Consider the following 18509-nt stretch of genomic DNA (forward strand, 5'->3'; position numbering starts at 1 on the left):
TAGGCATACATCCTGGCTGCTGTGCAGAGCTGAGCGAGTGGTTTGTTCCTTGGGTGGGAGGCAGGACTGGGGGAGATTTAGCACCCCTCGGTAGTAACTATAGCAGCCCCACGCCTGCTGCAGCACCGTGCTGCCGGCAGCTTTTTCCATGTCAACACCTGCTCATTAGGAACCGGACCAAGACTCCCAAAGAGCTCTCAGATGGCCCAAATTTTGTATCGCTGCCAATCTGCACTAGAATTTAATAACAACCTTGAGGTGAAACTTGGGCCTTTTCTCGTTGCTAATCCTCAAAGCCATCTGTCCTGTCCCTTTCTCTGATTTGCAGTTCAGTATATGTGTGTGGGGGCGGGGAGGGGCTGGGGGCGGAAAACGGGAGCAAACTGATCTTACATTTCCTGAAGGACAGCTCACCTCCTTCAGAGCTGATAGTTTCTTTCAGAGACCTAAGCTTGTTCTTCCTAGAGCCTCCACATCTTTAACTGCCAGATAATTGTTTGAAGTTTGCACCATTCTTGAACTAAACTTGGAGGTTTGTCAATAGTTAATTTAATAAAATAATACCCAAAGGAAGCATGTAAGTCTGTAATCATGATTCAGATATTTTTTAAAAGGTTATGCATTTTCTGTTTAATTTCCATTAGGATTAGCACAGGGTTAGAAATATGGGAGATACTCCATAAATATTTGTTTATCCCTGTGCCTTGCTCTACAAAGGAATGGAAGGAATCTCCTAGGTCAGCTGTTCTCAACCTGTGGGTCGCAACCCCTTTGGGGGTCGAACGACCCTTTCACAGGGGTCGCCTAAGACCATCAGAAAACACATATATAATTACATATTTTTGAGATTAATCACTATCCTTCTGTTATGTTCAATTTTTAACAATGAAAATACATCCTGCATATCAGATATTTACATTACGACTCATAACAGTAGCAAAATTACAGTTATGAAGTAGCAACGAAAATAATTTTATGGTTGGGGGTCACCACAACATGAGGAACTGTATTAAAGGGTCGCAGCATTAGGAAGGTTGAGAACCACTGTCCTAGGACATATGTAGAGTAGAACAGTAAATTAAAATACAGAGCAAGAACTTCTGTCCTGGCCCCACCCCAGGGGAGGAAATAGAACCCAGTGAGCCAGATGTTCTGCACATTGCATAGAGAATAGCTTGTTTGTGGTCCTACTGGGTGGGGGCTCACTCTAGGACAGTTGCCAATCAAATAGAAGGGCAATATGGAATCAGCTGCACTACTTAAAATTGGTCTTACTCACCATCACTCGAGGAACACTTGTTGAATTTAGGTGTCTTAAATACATGTGCTACTTCAATAAAGGAATTGCCTAATAAATATTTGTTACTGAGTGACTTAATAAAGATATTTGACTTATCTTGCATAGTAGAGAAAATATTCATAGTAACATTCCATCACTCAAATGACAGGTTAAAATATAAAGGATAGCTTTCCGTGGGGATTACGTAAATACACATTCATATACACACGTGTACTTACATGCATGCACACATATGCATATGTATGTACATGTGCATGCATATGTACATGGATATTCCAAGCATCAATAGGATTTTGACCCTACTGTCCATTCATTCTCTTTCTTGGAGACCCTCAGAACATATGATGCCTTAGAAGAGGGGTCTGCAAATTATGGCCGTGGGCTCAAATCTAGCCTCGTTTTTGTATAGCTAGCAATGTATATAATGATATTTATTTTTGAATGGTTGAAAACAAACCAGAAGAAGAAAAGTATTTGATGATGTGAAAATAATATGGAATTCCAACTGCAGTATCCATTAAAGTCGGTTGGATCATAGCTGTGTTCATTCCTCTCGGTGCTCTGGCTGCTCTTGTGCTACTACAGCAAAGGCGAGTAGTTGCCACAGAGACCATGTGACCGGCAGAGCCCAAAATATTTACTACCTGGCCCTTTGCAAAAATGTTTGCTGACCCCTGCCTTAGAGATACGAAAATGACTAGGATAAAATCTGTCTGACTCAAGCCATACCTCACAGTATTCGAAGAGAGATCCCCCCGGCCCTGCTGTTTTTGTAAAAAAGAGAAATTGGAAAAGAATAAAAAAATCGTTCTCAACTTTTATTATCTTTTTTTAAAGGGCTTCATAACTTTCTACCCCCCAAAACAATATACCCTATATCCTAAACAAGATGTTACGAATATTCAAACTTGACTGACTCTTCTCTTTATATCCTGACATGATACAATAGGAAGCTAAGTAAAAAGGAGCTTACTCTGATTTACAATTGGCCTTCTGAAGCAACATGAAATAAAAAAAAAAACTACCAAGACTTAAGTAGTAAGGTAAGATAGGTAGGAAGAAGAGGAATCCTAAATGCACTTGGGGACCCTGAGTGCCAGTCTGTGTGGCATTCCACCCCCTTAATAACGCCGCATGTTTGTGTGTACTGTTTTTGTCTTTTGTGGTGATCACATTGTTTCACAGGCATTTGCTATTGAAACATACTGGTAGGAAGCATGTAGTGTTACTTCAATTTCACAGAAGGAAGAGGCTGTAGACTCTGCAAGTAGCTCTTTCTGTGGCAGTAAGTCAGAGAAGTCAGAGCCAAATCCAAGAAAATAGGATGTTACTTCTTTTTTCTTTGTCAGACATAAATTTCTGCATGGTTAAAATGACCCACAATATAACAAAGAATTATTACCTGAGTTTGTTTGAATATTTGACTGATTTACTGTATAGCCTTCGGCACAGTGTTTAGTTGTTACCCTCCCCTCAGCACCTATAAGATGACCTCATGAACCAGCCTAATCAGATACTTCATTTTCTAAAACTAAGAACCTTTGCTTTCTTAGGTGCTCCACCCCATCCCTCATTTACAGGGCCGGCAAGTGATCGCGGAGTAGGCCAGCAGTTTCCTCAATCTTCAAATCCTCTTTCCTCCATACCTTTGACTTTTAGTTGCCTCTTAAAACAAAGATTGTGAACATGAACTTACTTTCCTTATAGCTGGATCAGAACACACCAGCAGGAGAATGCGTAAATCAGTGATTGCATTCTGACTGTGATCATATCTCAGTGTCACAGAGTGTGAGTGCTCAGAGAGACTTTAGAAATTCTTTTACAGATGTGGAACCAAGGAACCAGGAAGGGTAAGGGACTTCTTGTAACAAGGTTGGAGGAAGACCTGTTTTCCCTTACTTGCTTGCATTATCTTTCCTTTGGGTCACATTAAGTATGACTGTTATATAAAAACGTAGCCCTGGATGGGAAGCTCAGTTGGTTAGAGTTTCTTCCCAATGTGCAAAGGTTGTGAATTCAACCCCCGGTCAGGGCACATACAAGCATCAATCAATGAATGCATAAATAAGTGGAACAACAAATGGATGTTTCTCTTTTTCCCTTCCTCTCTCTGTGTAAAAATCAATAAATAAAAATAACTAAATATATAAATAAAGAATACATTTAGTGAAATATCAAATCTATAATATTTTATAGAATACTAGAGGGCTGGTGCACAAAATTTGTGCACTGAGGGGGGGGGGAAGGGGGGTGTTCCCCAGCCTGGCCTGTGCCCTCTCACAGTGCAGGGAGCCCCACAATCAATCTTTCCAGAGGTAGGACTTGCCCACCCATCCGAGGCTCCTCAATGGATTGCCCAAAAGTGGTAGACTGGAGCCGGGGGTCCTGCCTCTGCGCGGAGTGTCAAGTCCCCGCTCATCCCTGTGAGCCAAGTCACACACGCAGCCCTGCCCACCCATGCACGCCCATTGCACACACAGCCTCCTGGTGATGGATTGTTACAGTGTGAAAGCATCACAGTGTGAGGGCATGATGACCACATAGGCTTTTATTAGTATAGATGTTATGTTTGGTATGAAACGGGACTTATCTCCAGAAGATACATAAAAAATTTTATTTCACTACTTGGTGGACATACTCTATCAATCTTTTGGAAGAGTTGTATATCTATTGTTTATCGATCACATTGCTTGAGAACCTTTCACACTCACTGTCAGTACCTGTAATCAGTGTCTCGGTTTAGAAGGCTATTTTGGGAGAATTACTACCCGAATAGAATGGAAAGCTCAACTCAATTGCCTGGTCACTATCTGTATTTACTTTTCTTGGAAAATCTAAAAATGGAAAGAAGCAGTGTCCATGAGCAGTTGTTCCCCATCTACTCACTTTCTGTTGTCATACTGCTTTATGTTCTGCATAACGCTTGTTACTATCTGAAATTATCTTCTTTCCATGGTGTTCACTTGTTTACTCCCCTAGATTTCTACCCAGAAGGTTGGAAACTGCAGAAAGTGGGGCCTTGTCTGTCTTATTCACCATTGTATCACTGTGCCCATCATGTGCCTGGGTGGTGAATAGAATTCCATATGACCTGTTCAGTGCTCGGGCAGTTGGCCAGGTGGACTAGGTTATAAGGGGTTGAACTGTGAAATTGTAAATTCTATGGATGGGGAAGAAAGACTTCATACCTGACCTGGAAACACTGAGTGAGTGCTGACCACTTCATTCTCTTTCATATGCTCCCGCCTGTGCTTCCATAGCACTTGTACGTGTGTTGTAATTGTTGATTTACTTGTCTCTCTGCCCCCTTGATTACTTGAGGGCAGGGACCAAGTCTCATGTCCCAGGTACTGAACATGGTGACCAGTGGAGTGAGTTCATGCCATGAGTGCATGAAGGCGGCTTTTGGCACAAGGTGCCTGAGAACATGCTTTCTTTTTGTGCTTCACCTTTTCCAACAGGAAGCACAATGACTGGCCATGTGGCTTCCAATGCTTGTTTGTGGAATTATCTACCGTCAGGAAGATAATTTCTGGAAAGTTAGGCTTTCTATTTGTTAATATAAACTGTTTATATAGACTAGCGTTGTCCCATGAAAATATAATGTAAGCCACATGTATTTCAAATTTCTAGTAGCCACATTTAAAGTTTTTAAAAATGAAATTAATGTATTTTATTTAACTTCTTGTATCCACAATATTCTCATTTTAGCATGAGTCAGTATGTACAATAATTACTGAGATATTTTACATTGCATTTTGTCATAGTCCTAAAATCTAGTGTGTATTTTATACCTCAGTTGGGATGCTAAATTATCATGGGAAATACCAGATCTGTATTTTATTTCACAAAATCTAATTTTTAAAAAATAGATTCACAAATCCAAATTGTTCCAAACACACTTTAATGTGTTTCAGTGTCTCAATTGTGTCTGTGTTTGACTTTAAAATTTTAAATGAAATTAACAACTCATGTCTGCAGCCACATGTTCACATTTCAGTGCCCAATACTACTCAGTATGGCCGGTGGCTACTGTGTTGACCTGCACAGATTATAAGCTCCTTTTTAAATAAATCTTTCTTCCACGTCTTCCTTTATTTCCAAGCACCCACAGCCTTCTGTCACCTCACATCCCAGCATTTTGGATTCATGGGAGATTGTCTTCGAAGGCATCTGGTCCAGCTCCCTCCTTCTGTAGGATCGAGAGGAAGTGGCTTGTCCAGTACATTTCATCTGCCTACCACTTAGGTGCAGGCTTTGCTCCCAGCGCTCTGCTTGGCATGTTGGGGTCAGACAGTGCAGGAGGTGCTTTGGGGGATCTCCCCTGTGTGGTGAATGAGCCCCCTTCTTTCTGCCGGAGAACGTGGGCGTGATAGATCTCTGGGAAGCTCTCCCGTGTGCCTGTCCCCAGGCGCTCATGTGAGGTCACAGAAGCAGCTGGCAGCTGCGGCCACCTGGCTCTCCAGCGCTGAGGTCAGGCCGGTTAGTTGGACAGACAGTCTGCTCCAGGAACGGAGGACAGACCCTGTGCTACGCCAGCTGGAACCGAGGCCAGTGCCTACTTATCCAAAGGGGCCACCCTCCAAAGAACATGGAAAGGACCACCAGTCCCCCAGTGTTTTCTAGTCACAGTTCCCCTCCCCTTTTTTAAGGACTCCACTTGTCTCATCTGAAGATGAAGAATAATACATGACTATAAACTGAGAATTTCCCAAGTGTCTTTCTGTCACTTGTAACCATTGGCAGGTTTACTGCGTGTTTCCTTTCTGTCCCCAGCGTGTTCAGACGCTGCGCAGGTTCTCTCGGCGTCATCTTTATCTCGGATGCCAACGTTCATGAAATGACGATGGCTCCATTTTTTCTTTGTGAAGGAAAAATATTGTGACTGTCTCCTATGGCGAGGATGCTCTGCTTCTGGGAAAAGTGAAGTGGGTGCAGCATAAGATAGTTTCCATTCCATCAAAACATGCGCTTTCCTCATTACCCGGAGCTGGGGGCGGGGGCAGAAAGGTGTGGCTTCCCTGGCAGATGGGAACCATTTCTCTTTTTCTGATCTTTTCTTCTGTGTATTCTCCATTTTCCACTTCCCTGCGTCGCCATGTCATATCGTTTTACCAAGTGACAGTATCATCTCCATAGACATCACCTGTGTTCTTATTTGTGTGTCCGCTCAGCTCAACAATGTGGAGACACAATTTAAAACGGCAGCCAAGAGTAGTCAAGTTATTAATTGGCTCAAGTCAGAGTCAAACTTTGATTTAAGATCCTGGCAAGGTGTATGTTAAATCGAGGGGGCAACTTTTCCCTGGCTGTGGTCTCTACAGTTTGTAAAACATCCCAGTGAATTGATTTAGTTTTATTTCAGTGGAATGCTTAGTTATAATTTTTTTATTTCTGGATTAGAAAGTATTTACAGTGTAAACATTACTGTATAGATGGCAAACGGGAAAGTGATTTTTATTTTTCTGTACTGGTTTTATGCTGTAATAATGCACAGACAGGAAATATTCTAGGTGAAACTTGTTGCTTCTGCTAAGAAATCAGGAATTATTTGGGACCAACTCATAAGGAAACATTTAACAGGAGTCGTCACTGTTTGATGTCACTTCTGGTGACAAAGGCGAGCCCGGAGAAGACCAGGACTTGTCCTGTCTGCCGAGTGCTGGTTTTCAAATTGTGCTCACCCAGACTACCTTCTGGAGGAAGGGTCAGGAGCCAGGAAGCTGGGGCTCTGGGAAACCACTGTTTCAATTCAGCCAAGCAGCTCGGCTGTTATATTTATCATAACTGCCTTTCCTATAGGACTTATCCAAGAAAAATGTCTGCAGCTAGCAAAAGTTTGAAAGATCACTCTTTTAAATTATTTTGAAAGGATTGCTTCAGAATTATTGAACCTGGAACTTTTTTTTAAAAAAAGACAAACAGAACAGATTGTTTTTCCTTAACTTTCAACAGCTTTGACACTCCATGCATAGCCGTCGCCTTCCTGGGTAAGTCCTGCCCATTACACCCTCGTGGCCAATGGCAGGGGTAGGAGTAGGAGAGTCCCCTGTATAGGGGTGACCATTGGACCACTGAGCCTTGCTTCAGATGGGGTGCTTGCTATAATGCCATTTCTGTCGCTCCTCCTCCTTACTGTCAGAGACCTGCTGCTTGCTCAGCGACAGCTGGACAGTCATTTTTACTTTGAAGATTCACTCTAATTCTGTAATTTCCCAGGAGAGAATGGACTCTTGAGGCTTAAGTGGAAAAGTTTTCTAAATCTTCAAACAGCAAAGTGTTTAAAGGCTCTTTATATTGTTCAGTTTCAGCTATTATAAGGACTCGCTTACTAGAATTATTGGCAGAACTGTCCATTCAGTTTAGAAGGAAAAAATATTTGTGGCTCTCTTGTATAAATGTCTTTGTGTTGAGAATAAGTACGCAGGGAGCTTGAGAGTTACCTGTCAGGGCACACACTGGGTAAGGAGAAAGGCACTACTAAGACCGTAGTAACATCACAATCTCAATCCTGGACTTAAAGGGCTGCCTACCTTGGCACGGTCATTCTTAGAAGTTCTTCTGGTTTCAACATGGAGGACAAATGTCCACGTTTTCTGTACAAAAGAAAATCTAAACAAGCTTAGATTAGATGATCAACCACTTACTGACATACTGCAAATCCAGCAGAACAAAAAAAAAATTCCTATTATGACAGCTTAAAATTGGCGATGGATTCTCAACTTCTGAACATTCTGGGGAGGCAAAGAATTATTCTAGAGAGAAGTGTGTTGAAAAATACCTGTGGCCTGTTTTTCTAGTAGCCAGCTACGCTCTGGCTGGGAGAGGTCAATGGGAAAGTATAGCTGTGCCAGCCGCAGGTGGACAAGTTAACCTTGATCAGGCATACTTAGAAACATATTTTAAAGTCTCATTAGTGTCTATAAAGGAAGAAAAAAGAAGGTCCAGAGCCAGTGGGGCACCAGCCAGGTTTTTAGCTGGCCGTCCTCTTCAAGTTGCAGAGAATAAGGAATGAAATTGGATGAATGTTCCGCAAAAGTACGGGATGATTATACACAGGAAGAAAGCATACCAAAGTTTTGATTTGTTTTTTCTTTTCTCCATCCTATTACTCTTAGAATTAAAAAATCCTGGTAGAAAAACTTATTTTTCTATGAAGATCCCAATATGGTTTGTTGCTTTCGGATCTGAGTTTCATTTAATTCCACACCTTCATTTTCCCGTCCTTTCTGTCCGGCGATGGTTCCATGGGCAATGAGAACCTTTCTGGGACGCTTTCTTCCTGAAGGGAGTTTCTGGGGGGAAGTAAGAACAGGAGCACCTGTGCACACAGTAGGTCCTCAGGAACTATTTGACCAGAGTGGTTTTCATGTGGGTCACAGTGAGGCCGAGAGGAGAGTGCAGTCCACTTGCAGTGGGACTGCAATGGCCATGGCCCCCATACCTTTCCCTTCCTTCCCCTCTCGCTGCCTGGCAGAGATTGCGATGCCCCTTATGAGGGGAAGTGCCTTCCAAATCAGAAGTACAGTGTGTAGTTGCTTGCGGGAACTCACGCTTGGGGCTCTTTGTGAAGTCGGTGAACAGCAGCTCCAGAGAAGCCCCCACACCCCCTTTGGACCTTTCGCTCTGGCCTCACACCCTGCATCCGTCAGCCCTGCAGAGTCAAATGCACTGATTCCCAAAGTTCTGGACTTTGGGTATTGGAAGCACACATAGTTTTCAACAAAATCATCATCTTTTTTTTTTATTATTCTGCTCATTTTCTCAGTGAATGTAGGGCTTCTTATCGGGACCCAAATATAGGTCCAGTCTGATATTTCAGTCATTTCTCGCTAAAGCCATGTGAATACTGTGTGTGTGTGTGTGTGTGTGTGTGTGCGTGTGTGTGTGAATAGTCCTGACTTATTACATTTCTTCCAGTGCGTGCAGCCTAGCGGAAGATACCCCAGCAGGCCTTGTGCATTGCTGCTGCTTCACTTCACATCATGAATATTCAGAGGCTGCAGTCATTGAGGACTCAGGTGGCAGAAATAGTAAGGTGATTGAAGCAAACCCCAACATGAAAGCCAATCTGCATTTCAGCGACTCAGAAACCCTGATTACAGCCCAGGTCCCCCGTCCTCTGACCCTCGGAGCGCATGCGAGGCGAGTCCTGGGGAGCTGCTCTGAATCAGGCATCTGTTCCATACACCAACATGCGCACGTCTCCCTGTGTGATGTGTTGTAATCAGCATGTTGTTTTTAAAAGACAACAGGCCCTTCTGTAGTCCTCTCCCTCAAAATGCATGTAGGCTCATAGTTCAGCATAAAGGATGCACTGTGGAGACCAGCAATGCATGCATTGTTTTCCCCATAATGCAGTCGGGATCCCCACCGCCAAATTTCGTGTATTTTGTGAAATCTCATTTCAGATATTTTGTCACCATCAGCAGTTAAGCTGAAGTAGGAACCGCTCCATTCTGCCACGGGTTAAATTATGCTCTGTGCAGATCTAGTGGTGAGGCTTAAATTGCAGCCCTGTCTTTTTCTCGCAGGATTCTAAAATAGGTTTTCAGAATCAGTGCTGGGTTGCTGCTCCTGCATGAGTGGTGACTCTTGATTTTTTCCCTCCGGAGAAGCATCCTTTGCAGCGTTCCCCCTTCCGAGGAATCACTTAGACACTTCCAGCTGGTGGCAGGGGACACAGCCATAATACAGCTTCCTCTGTCCCAGCTGTCTCTCCACTCCGGTCCATGCATTACAATGGCTGCACCCTCGTGGGAAGGTTCAGGTAGAGGAAGGTGTAGGATGAAACCTGGAAACCGTCCTCTGGGTTTTTAAAAGCTTCAGCATCCACAGCATCTTGGCATTTTGGAAGTCTTCCTGCTTCTAGTGAGAGGTTTCTCTCCCGTGATGGGAAGGCTGCTGCGAGCCTGATCAGAGGTGCCTGAGGATATCACCTTTTACCGGGAAGCCCTGCCTGCCTGAGAGGATCCTTTTCCATGCATTATGGCTCATGCGGCCTCACAGTTAAAGAAAAACAGGGATTTAGAAATCAATGCCGAGGAAGAGACCGAGAAAAAAAGGAAACACCGCAAACGGTCCCGGGATCGGAAGAAAAAGGTAGCTATGTGCGCCAGGGCACACATCTTGCCTGGCCTCTTTTCTCTTTTCCTCTCTTCCCCGCAAACGTGAGAAGCAGGAAGGGCTCTTTCTGCATGCTGTGTGGAGTGGGAACTGGGTGTGTAAATTGGGAACAGATGATACAGTCCTATGGCCGACGGATGGGCAAGGCGAGGGGAGAGCCTGCCCCGCGTGGGGTGATTGCAGTGCTGATGCGGAAGGAAGGGGTGCTTTCACTCTGCACAGGCACCGGCATGTTTCCATGACACAGAAAGGTGTGCACGGGAGTTCAAAGTAGTTTCTTTGCAGCCCAGCCAAGGTTACATGGACTGCGGGGACTTGGGCTTGAGGGAGAGGCCAGGCAGCCAGGCTTTGGCTTCTGAGAGGTCTGTCCTCGGAAAGGGAGCTTTTGTGCTAGAACTGTGTCACATGTGTGTGGCTCAGGCAGATCTGTGCCCTGAAGGAGGTAGCAGAAGCAGTCATTTCCTGCTTTGCGTTTGTTCTTTCCCCCCCCCTTTTCTTCCCTTCTGCCTCTTATTGCGATGGGGTGCTTTTCGTCAGGTTGTGCAATGAGAAGAAGCTGCTAGAAATAACTTTCTTTTGTTAAATACAGCTAAAACCACAGGGGCTTGTTTTTTCTCTGCCGGGTGAGAGTGATGAACTTGAATGTAGGGATTCCCATGATTTGGCAGGGACTGGCAACCTTCAACACCGATTGCTTTCAATCAAAGCCTGGGCATTGATCATCGCCTACCGATATTCTCAGGCAGGGCAAAAAATAGGAATCTTCTAGGTCAGTGGTGTTTGATTACTGAGTGTTGGGTGGCTGTGCCCTTAAATATGACTCCTAGGTACCGGCCCGGGAGAGGGGCCCCAAAGCAATTTTCTTCCATGGCAATGAATAAAAATTGATGGAAACTCTGTGGTCTGAATACAGAAGCCGGGTCATAAACCATTTTTATGTCTCTTTGTGAGAATTCCCGAGGGAAAGATCATCTTCATTTGCTCCGAGCAGTGGTGCATGTGCTTCCTAAATGACATGCAGATTTCACCCGCCCCATGAGCCTCTCTCCTCGGGGGCAGCCGTGAATATTGTTGGTGCCTTTGCCATTTTCTTTAGAGTTGGGATCTATAGAAGTCACCTCCGCCTTTTGTTACATGGCGGACTTCACGAGAGTGAGTTTGGAGGGCTGCAGTTGCTTTGTCGCAAGGTGATGAATTTAGGTAGTTCCCACTTCCGTATTCTTGTCAATAAACTTCTTAAACATATTTCACAGAAGTTCAAACTTAGGTTAGGAAATTCTGTGCCGGCATATTTCAAAGCCTCATACAGTGGGGGCTGTTATGAAATTGCCATATTTTGCTAGGTTCTGGCCTGATTGTATTGCCTTAGGTTTGTCTGTGTGTAGGTCACTATTGATTTCCACCCTCCACACACCTCTGCCCACCCTCATCATGATAAACTGGCTTCTGAGAAACATGAGGAAAGGTACATCTATGTGTATAAGGACATGGTGTCGTCATTGCCTCTGTAAGTCGTTAGCTGAGCCAGGTGATGCACAGCAGTTCCCCCAGCAGCAGAGGAGGCCTGTTGCCCCGGTGCCTGGGCCCCTGGAAGCCAATAGGACGGAGTGAGGCAAACGGAGTTTCTGGACTCCACTGAGCTGAAGCAAATGCTTTGTGGACCAAAATGCTTTGTTAGGAGTACAACAGAGTCTGCCTGATGTCAATCTCTTAGCAACCAGAAGGGAACATGGGGGAATATCAATATCGCTATTGTCAGTGTGCAAGCAGATTTCAGTGTTTTGTTTTCAGGACACTCAGAGTAGATCCAAAAAGTGGATCAATCCCCATTGCTGTTGTACTCGTTAATTTTTAACACAGTATAAAGTGGATATTTCCTATCAACGCTACATGTATTAGGGGACATTTAATAGTCATAGTCAAATGAGGTATGGATATTTTATGGACTCCTTTTTATGTACAAAGTTAAGGTAGGATTAGTCGGAGGATACAAGTATCTTCCCTAGATTCCTTTCAGCGGTATAGCATTTATAACTCTTATTCCCTACAAAGTGAACTGTTTTGATGTGGCATTTCTTTTTTCTACCTTTTTCTAGGATCACAATTAAGGCATGTGGGTTACTTTGCTCTATATTGTAGCCCCCATGTCAATTGCAAAAGGTGATTTTAAATATTCTGTGGGTTATTATGGGAATAGATACTCTTGCTCATATGCAGAAATACCTTCTAGGATCTTTGAATTACATAAAAGTAATAGTGAGTATTCTCATAAAGTCACAAAATGGAAAAGTTTAGGAAAAACTTATAGACCGTCTAATTTCTAAAAGAAGACATTTGGTTCATGGTGTCCCTGCAATTCAGGTTTGAGTAAGCCCCAGATGAATCTTTTTTATAGCTCCATGACACAGCATCATACAGTATGGGATATTACCAAGGATTATAACCAAACTATAACATTTAGCCTAGAATTCACATTTCAGAAGTTTTGTAAAAACCCTATTATGAATATTGATAACCATGAATAAGTTATTATCAGTGAAAAAAATAGGAAACTTATAGGAATTTATAATTAGTTGAATTTTAATAATGATGTGTTTTATTCTTGGCACCACATTAGTGTCAAGGAAAGGAAATCTGCCCTAGCCAGTATGGGTCAGTGGGTAGAGCATCGACCCCGCAGACTGAAGGGTCCCAGGTTCAATTCCGGGCAAGGGCATATACCTCGGTTGCAGGCTCAATTTCCCGCCCTGGTTGGGGCAAGTATGGGAGGCTCTCACATTGATGTTTCTCTCTCTCTCTCTCTCTCTCTCTCTCTCTCTCTCTCTCTCTCTTTCTTTCTTTCTCTGCCTCTCCCCCGCCCCCTCCCTTCTACTCTCTCTTTAAAGAGAGAGAGATAGATAGATAGCTTCTGGTGATGATTAAAAACAAACAAAAAAAAGGAAATCTTCCTATTGGTTAAAAAATAAACACATCTAAGTAGATGAACCCTTAATCTTTTTATTACCAAATTATCTAGCTTAAAGCAAAAAAAAAAAAGTTACAATGAGTATCTAGCTTAAAAGTTTCTTAACTTCTGCATTTACAAATCTCTTGCCCACACATTCCTATTGCTCTTCCTGTTCCTGATATATTTTTCCCTTTTACTCTCCTTTCCTGGTGGGCTACTTAGGTTGGCAGCAAGGGGAGGCGTGCCAAAGGTAGGCAGATGCCTTTGGGTGTGTTAATATCGGATCCAGGCTCTCACTAAGCAGCTTGTAGAGAGTAATTCTTTGTATCTCCTGCACCCAGCAGGGCCCCAGCTAACAGGTGTTGGGCAGTAGATGGCCCAGCTACCATGAGCCCATGAGCATTAGAAGTCATGAACGCTCTTCAGCCCCTGCCCTTCCCTTGTTGCCACTGGCTTCTGGTGCCACTTACCTATGTGTTTTGCCCTCTTTATATAAACTAAAATGTTTCAGTAGTGAGAAGTTTTAGGAGAATTGACCTTCATTTATTCAATAAATGTTTTTATTATGTATGCATGTGTGCTTATAGGATGTCCTGTCAATAAAACAACAACAAACAAGAAAACCTTTGAGGTGACCTAAGGAAATTTATTCTAAAAAAAGAAGCATTTATGGAGTCCCCTTTTTATATACATGACTGACACAGGGATATACTGAGATAAAATGGCAATTCTACGATTGGTGTCAAACTCATACAGCTATTCTGTGACAGAGCAGGAATGAATATTCATTGCTCCACTTTTTCTACAAACATTTATTGAATGACTTCTGTGGATCAGGCATCACATTAATTGTTGAAGACAAAGCTGAACAAGGCATGGTTATAACAGTACATTAGTACCTGCAGAGGGAGGAGAAAGATAAGTGCACTATTTAGTTCCCTACCCAGAGTATGAAGAGGGAGCCACAGGAACTCACAGAAAGAATTCAACTCAGATGGGTTCAGAGGAGGTTTTTAGTGAAGGTGAGCCTCAGAGGGAGAGTGGACGAGATAGACAAGCAGGACAGGAGTCCCATTTCTAAATGATGGAAGTAGAGGGAACATTGGTGTGAGGAAAGCAAACATTGTTCTTGGAATACCTAGAAAAGAGGGGACTTGAGTGTACGGCAGGAAAAAGGGCTGAAAAATAGTCAGGGGCCAGGTGATTTTACAGGGTTGGGATTATCCTGCTCAAATGAGGGAGGGGCCGAAACTGATTCATGGGGGTGATAGGACTAGGAGATTGAATAGTTTAATGGTAGAAGCATCACTCAAGCATCAGTGTTGAAGGCAGCATTTAGGAGAGCAGTCAGGAAGGAGTGATGGTGATACAGGCTCAAATACTGAGCGTCGGAACCCAGCAAAGACTGCCAGTGGTAAGAGGGTGTCGCACACAAGAGATATTTAGGGGAAGATGCAATAGAACTTGGCAATGGCTGTGTGTAGGATGTGAGAGGGAGTGATCAGATTCTAGGGTAACTGCCAAATTCCTGGCTTGAAGTGGAAGATGGAGAATTAAGTTTCCTGGATTGGTGTCTGTTCTCCCAGGACATTTATTGACCACTCAGAATGTACCAGGAAAGTATTTTTATTATCCCCAGGTTATAGATGAGGGAACTGAGGCATAAGCACTTAAGCTCTTCCTTCAAAGTTTCTACAGTAATCGGTGGTGGAGCTGAGATTTCAATTTGAATAGCCTCTCTGGCTTGTGGTCTTAACTATGATATTATACAGTGTATGTAGTTAATGTTTTACCTTAAGAATTTATTTTCTTTTGAAAAATGAAATAAAAAATGACCAACACTAGAACTTCAGATCCTCAGAGACATGTTGCTATAACAACCGCACAGCAGCGTCACGTGCTTGCTGTCAGCCAGCAGTGTGCAGAGTGATTCCCATGGATTACCCTATTTTTTTTCTCACAATTTTTCTATGAGGCAGGTGTTATTTTCATCCCCATTTTTCACAGCTAAAACCAAGGCGTAAAGAGCATGAATAACTTTTCTGAGGTCATACACCCAGTAAGTAGTGGACCGAGACTTAACCTTGGGTCACTGGACTTTGGAATCTGTATTTAACGACCAGGTTTATTGTAATGCAACTCGAGCAGTTTCTTTCAGGATAAAAGCATTTTAAGGATTTTAGAATAGATTTCAGGAGATAAAAACTACTGAGTATTATCTCTTAATAGAGAGTCTTGGTGCTTCCTGCCTCCTGCCATGGTACAGGCTTTCCCCAGGCCTACTTACCTAGGTATCTTGGCATCTGTGATGTAAGATGCCAGGCAGGGTGAGATTTTATACTGAGCAGCTGGGCTTTGAGGGGGAGATGATTGTGTGTATCCATATGAGATGAAGGGAACCTCCTGTTTCCTGCTCTGCCAACCACATAGAGAAAGCAGGCTCCCCAGAGAACTGGAGTCTATCAGCATATTTGATATTCTACACTGTAATTACGTGTTTACATGTATGCCTCACCCAAGAGACTATGAGCTCCTTGAGGTGGAGGTGGTATTATAATCACCTACTGCCACCTACTAGGGCTTGCAGAATAGGTAGATGGGTGAAAAGTAGGTGGTAGAAAAGAGTGGGAAGAAGGGAGAGGGAGTGGGTGGGTAGATGGATGGATGGATGGATGGATGGACGGACGGACGGAGAGATGGATGGATGGGAGAGGCAATATAATGTAATGACTAAGAATGTAGACTATAGAGCAGTCATGGTGAACCTTTTGAGCTCGGCGTGTCAGCATTTTGAAAAACCCTAACTTAACTCTGGTGCAATGTCACATATAGAAATTTTTTGATATTTGCAACCATAGTAAAACAAAGATTTATATTTTTGATATTTATTTTATATATTTAAATGCTATTTAACAAAGAAAAATCAATCAAAAAAATGAGTTCGCGTGTCACCTCTGACATGCGTGTCATAGGTTCGCCATCACTGCTATAGAGTGAGATTGTCTAAATTCAGGTGCTGGCACTGTCATTTCACAGGTGTGACCTTGGGGAAGCTATTTAAACCTCTTGGTGCCTCATTCTTTTCACCTGCAAAGTGAATATAATAGTATGTAGTTAGCCATAGTGTTGTAATGATATTTCAGTGAATTAATATTAGGACAGTGCTTGGCACAAAGTAAGAGCCGTACAGTGGTAGTTGTTGCTGTTGTTGTTGATGTTCATAATGAACAGGCAAATAAACAGAAAAATGAGTGGACTATTTCCAACCTCAGCCTTCAGGAATTGTGCCAACAAGTCACTGAAGCCAGGCTGGTAAGTGCCCTTGGAGTATATCCGGCTGCTGCCCTGTCTCCACTCTTCACCATTTGGAAGAGGATGGATGCAAGGAGGCTTAGTTCACTCATAGGAATGGCTGTAAACCTTCATCCTTTGATGTTCGATGATATTTAGATATAGGGAAGCAATTAAATAAAACTGGTCAGCTGATTGGTTCTCTGTGTTCTCTATTATCACAGTACATTTTTTCTCAATAAAGTTATGTGTTCAGTTTTTAAAAACTTAACACTTTCTTACTCTTGATCAATTACCATTATAACCAGTGCAAGTTCTTTTTTTTCTTTATTGATTACGGTATTACATATGTGTCTTTATCCCCCCAGTGCCCCGCCAGACTCCACTCGTGCCCTCACTCTCCCTACTGTCTGTGTTCATTGGTTATGCTTATATGCATGCATACAAGTCCTTTGGTTGATCTCTCCCCCTTACCCCCACCATCCCCTGCCTTCCCTCAAAGAACAGGGTGCAAGATCTTGTTAAGTGTAAGTTATACATTTATTAATATCTGAATATGTTATTCTAAAATGTTCTGTTAGTTTTGTCACTGACATTCTATAGCTACTAAACTGTTAGTTCATTACTCTTCAGGCCCATGGTCTTTTCTGTCTCTTTAATTTTCCTCTGGAAAAATGATATTGTGTGTGTATGTGTAACTGTGTGTGTTTTATTGAATGTCAATATGGAAAAATGTTATCTTCTTTTTCTTTAAACATAGCTACGAAAAGCTTTGGAAGTGCTTTATTTTCTTTCTAGTTATATTATTGGAAAAGTTTAGCTTAATCATTTCATTTTACCTGCATTTGTTCATTTAATAAAAGTGCGTTGTGCATCCTCATTGTACCTATAACTGTTCTGGGACTGGTAATATAAGAATGGGACCTGTAGGTCTATCTACCAGCCCTATTTTGGATTCTGCTTATACCACTCTACATAGCTAGGGGAAGGACCGGAGGAAAAAATGAATATATTTTTGGTGGACCTCCTTTTTGCCTTTTGTATTCCTCATATTTGAATTTATGTTACCACTATGCCATTGTGTTATCCACATGTGCAGAGGCATTTGCCTATAAGTTTAAGTTTGTTACATAACTTGCCTCAGTCACATAAATGGTTGGGCTTGGAACCAAGGTCTCTGTAGTTCGAAGTCCGTTGCTTGGAGTGTCATGAGTTGGAATGGTTCATCATTGTCAAATATGGCAGCAGCTTATAAAATGTATAGATTTCAATTTAGATTTAGCTGTTTCAAGTGAGTTATTTCTCAGTCATAGGTGACCTTCTACTAATTAAGATCATGTCATCAGTTCTGTTTGAATTTAGATAAAGCCCATTGAAGTGGGTAGAATAGAGACTAACCTTTATATCTGCCAGGTCTATAGTTTGCCTTGTGGTAGAACAAAGGCCAGCTGGTACCAACACCAGGTGAGAAGGATATATGGACTGCATAGAAAAGAACAGGGATGAGAACTTGGCCAGGGAGGTTGGAAGGAAGGAAGTCCAAGACTTTCTAGCAACTAAAAGCCAGTGACTGAAACATTTATAATCTATCTGTAGGTACCCCGAAAAACCTTGTAACATCAACAGTATGAACTGTATTAGTTTACCCTAATGAAATACAGTTTTCTAAGAAGTCTATACAGTTGAAGAGGGTATAAAAACATGGTAAATTTTGCTTAGCAGAGAGTTAAAAACATTAATAAAACAGGCATAAAATAAGGAGAAAGCGTGGAAAGAGAGCTAAATAGAGCGGGTCCTCAAATGACGTTGTTTTGTTATAACATTGATGGGATGCTGTAGGAACTT

At 42.6% G+C, this 18509-nt stretch overlaps 1 protein-coding gene across 17 annotated transcripts in view; it reads left to right on the forward strand.

The window, feature by feature from the left end:
• Positions 1-18509, forward strand: part of ANK3 (ankyrin 3) — a 462225-nt gene that overhangs the window by 154554 nt on the left and 289162 nt on the right. For 4 of the 17 annotated variants that reach the window (XM_059662636.1, XM_059662633.1, XM_059662638.1 and 1 more), the window contains exon 1: positions 9895-10402. The exons of 3 other annotated variants lie outside the window; for them this stretch is intronic. In XM_059662636.1, the coding sequence (XP_059518619.1) occupies positions 10289-10402 (114 nt within the window). In that variant the 5' untranslated portion in view covers positions 9895-10288. Of the gene's footprint in view, positions 1-9891; positions 10403-18509 lie in introns of those variants that run through there. 10 more of the 17 variants (XM_059662634.1, XM_059662635.1, XM_059662639.1 and 7 more) reach the window with 7 other exon arrangements.

The sequence above is a fragment of the Myotis daubentonii genome, chromosome 13 (assembly GCF_963259705.1).
Source record: "Myotis daubentonii chromosome 13, mMyoDau2.1, whole genome shotgun sequence".
In the NCBI taxonomy this organism is placed as follows: Eukaryota; Metazoa; Chordata; class Mammalia; order Chiroptera; family Vespertilionidae; genus Myotis; species Myotis daubentonii.